We start from the raw sequence: 2686 nt of genomic DNA on the forward strand, positions 1-2686 counted from the left end.
CACACACACACACACACACACACACACACACACACACACAAACACACACACACACACGCCTGCAGCTCGTCCTTCGATGCTCATGTCATGGCCGCTATTCACGATCCCACGGCACGCAAGAATGCTACGCTACTATTCCCACTATGATCATCATTACTGGCCCACCAACTATCATGTATCCTATATATTCTATATCTTATATACTATCGTTACAGTAGTATTTACCGCTCTCGGTCCCACATATCTAATGATACACGCGGAGACAGTTGCCTCAATCTTACATTCACATTCAACATCGACGTCATGGCAAAAATGCTGTTTAGATTGCATCTATCGACGCGTATACAAATTGGTGGGGGAGGGGTGGCATGCATTGAAACCAAAAAACACGCTCCCTTTTTCTCTCTCTCTCTCTCTCTCTCTCAGACTTTCTCTCTCTTTCTTTCTCTCTCTTTCTCTCTCTCAGATCCTCTCCCTCCTCCATCTCGTCATCTGTTCTTTCTCTCTCGATCCTCTCTCTCAAGCTCTCTCCTCCTTTCTTCTACTCTCTCTCTCTCTCTCATCGTCTCTCTCTCTTCATCTTTCTCTATCCTCTACGCCATCTCTCTCGTTTTCGACCTCCCTGTCTCCTTCCTCTCTCTCTCTCTCTCTCTCTCTCTCTCTCCTCTCTCTCTCTCTCTCTCTTTCTCTCTCTCTCTCGCTCTCGCTCTCGCTCTTCCTCGCTCTCAGGCTCTCATCCACACTGTTTCTTGTAGGCACCCTGGAGGAAGAAAAGGCTTATATAACATGAACGGGCAATCGCCAAGAGTCGTGCTCGGGATAGGTTATGACTACCCGCGACATGACAACTTCCAAATACTGAGTAAGTACATACCACGTCACATCCAGTAGAAATTCACGTTAAACCCATCGATAACTGATTGACTCCGCACTCAGAGGTAATCCGCGTCTTTGAATGACGGTTGCAATTCCAATGTTAATAATTACTAAATTATTAATTACTAGTTGTTAGTTCATGGTAATTAGTTTATAGCTCATACTAGTTAATATCAATAGTTGTAATTACGTACGTTGCAGTATTGTTCGCGCTCGTGTTTCCACGTGTAGAACACACTACACGTCTCCCACAAGTTTATACGTGATCTTTGAATGTCGGTTGTGTCAATTACCATGTATATAATGACTATACGTTATTAATAAATAGTTGTTAGTTTATGGTAATTAGTTTATAGCTCATATTAATTAATAACATTAGTTGTAATCATGTACGTTATACGTTATACGTTATTGTTGTTCACGCTCGCGTCGTCTTCACGCGTCGATAGAAAACACTGCGCGCGCATCACAGCAGTTTATACGTGAGACGTAGAAATGCCGCCATGTTTGCCGCCTTATTATCAGCCATGTTAGCAGCTTGTCTTTACATCTGTAATTTCACCGTCTGCGTTTTCTACTTTCTGCGATTTCTAGACGTGACGACGTCGTGCAGCGAATACTGCAGCGGTATGTTCGTCTACATAAGATTCTACGACGATTTTCGAGGCAAGCTCACGCTGCTCGCCGACCAGAATGAGACGTTGTGCCAGCACGAGTGGGACAACAAGCGTGCCCGCTTCTACGTGCCTTTCTTCGGATGCGGCACAACAGAGGAAATCGTTACGGTGAGTATTGCCGCACGCATACGCGCGCACACACGCACGCACACATACATACACACTCACACACAAAGACAAACACACAGGCGCACGCAAGCACGCATACATACACACACAAAGACAAACACACATGCGCACGCACGCATGTACGCGTGATCACACGCGCGCACACGCACACCCGCGCACACGCACACACGCTGTCACGTACGCACGCACACACACACGCACGCACGCACGTACGCACGCACGTACACACATATACACACACTCAAACACAAACACACACGCGCTCGTGCACGTGTGCGTACTAACACCCATTCACGCGTGCGTGCACGTCGGAGCGTATTTCAATGTGCGTGTGTGTGTGTGTGTGTGTGTGCGCGCGCGCGCGTTTGTGTGTGTGTGCGCGTGTGTGCGTGTGTGCGTGTGTGCGTGTGCGTGTGTGCGTGTGCGTAGGTGTGTTCGTGCATGCCCACGTCCGGCATTGTCGTAGTCAGCAATCTAGGTATACAACGGCGCAATACATTGACCAGCAGGGGGATGAATAGCATAATAGAGCTTAGATAAAACTTACGATAACCCATAGAGTTATGTAGTCGTTAGAAGAGACTAGATACGCGCTATTGAGTTCTTCCTATAACCAGTGCCTCGTTTCATGAGTAAATATTTTTTAACTACCTGGCGACATACCAGGTCCGAGACGTGAATTTAAACAAATGCGTTTGCAAATATTTGGGGTAAAGAGTATGTCTTCGCAAAGCAAACTATATATCTGAACATTTGTTTAGTAGGAAGTTCTGTGAGATTGTTAAAAGTTGGTATAGTTCCTGACATAGTTGACATTTTGTCAGGAAAAGAAAAAAATGCGGATGTGCGGGTCGTGCACGTTGTAATTTCTCATAAGAAACTTTGAAATTCGGAGTCAAATCTTGTTTTGGTTTGGTGGGTTCAGGTAGCAATTAGTGTGGCCAACAGAAGTGTGTGTGTGTGTGTGTGTGTGTGTGTGTGTGTGTGTGTGTGTGTGTGTGTGT

At 45.9% G+C, this 2686-nt stretch overlaps 1 protein-coding gene across 1 annotated transcript in view; it reads left to right on the forward strand.

The window, feature by feature from the left end:
* Nucleotides 1–759: 759 nt before the first annotated feature.
* Nucleotides 760–2686, forward strand: part of LOC106820151 — a gene marked incomplete at its 3' end in the record, with an annotated part of 3601 nt that continues 1674 nt past the window's right edge. The window contains exons 1-2 of the mRNA XM_014824697.1: nt 760–862; nt 1471–1661. Coding sequence (XP_014680183.1) covers nt 787–862; nt 1471–1661 — 267 coding nt within the window. The remainder of the gene's footprint in view (nt 863–1470; nt 1662–2686) is intronic.

This window comes from Priapulus caudatus, unplaced genomic scaffold (assembly GCF_000485595.1).
Source record: "Priapulus caudatus unplaced genomic scaffold, Priapulus_caudatus-5.0.1 Scaffold7650, whole genome shotgun sequence".
Lineage (NCBI taxonomy): Eukaryota > Metazoa > Priapulida > Priapulimorpha > Priapulimorphida > Priapulidae > Priapulus > Priapulus caudatus.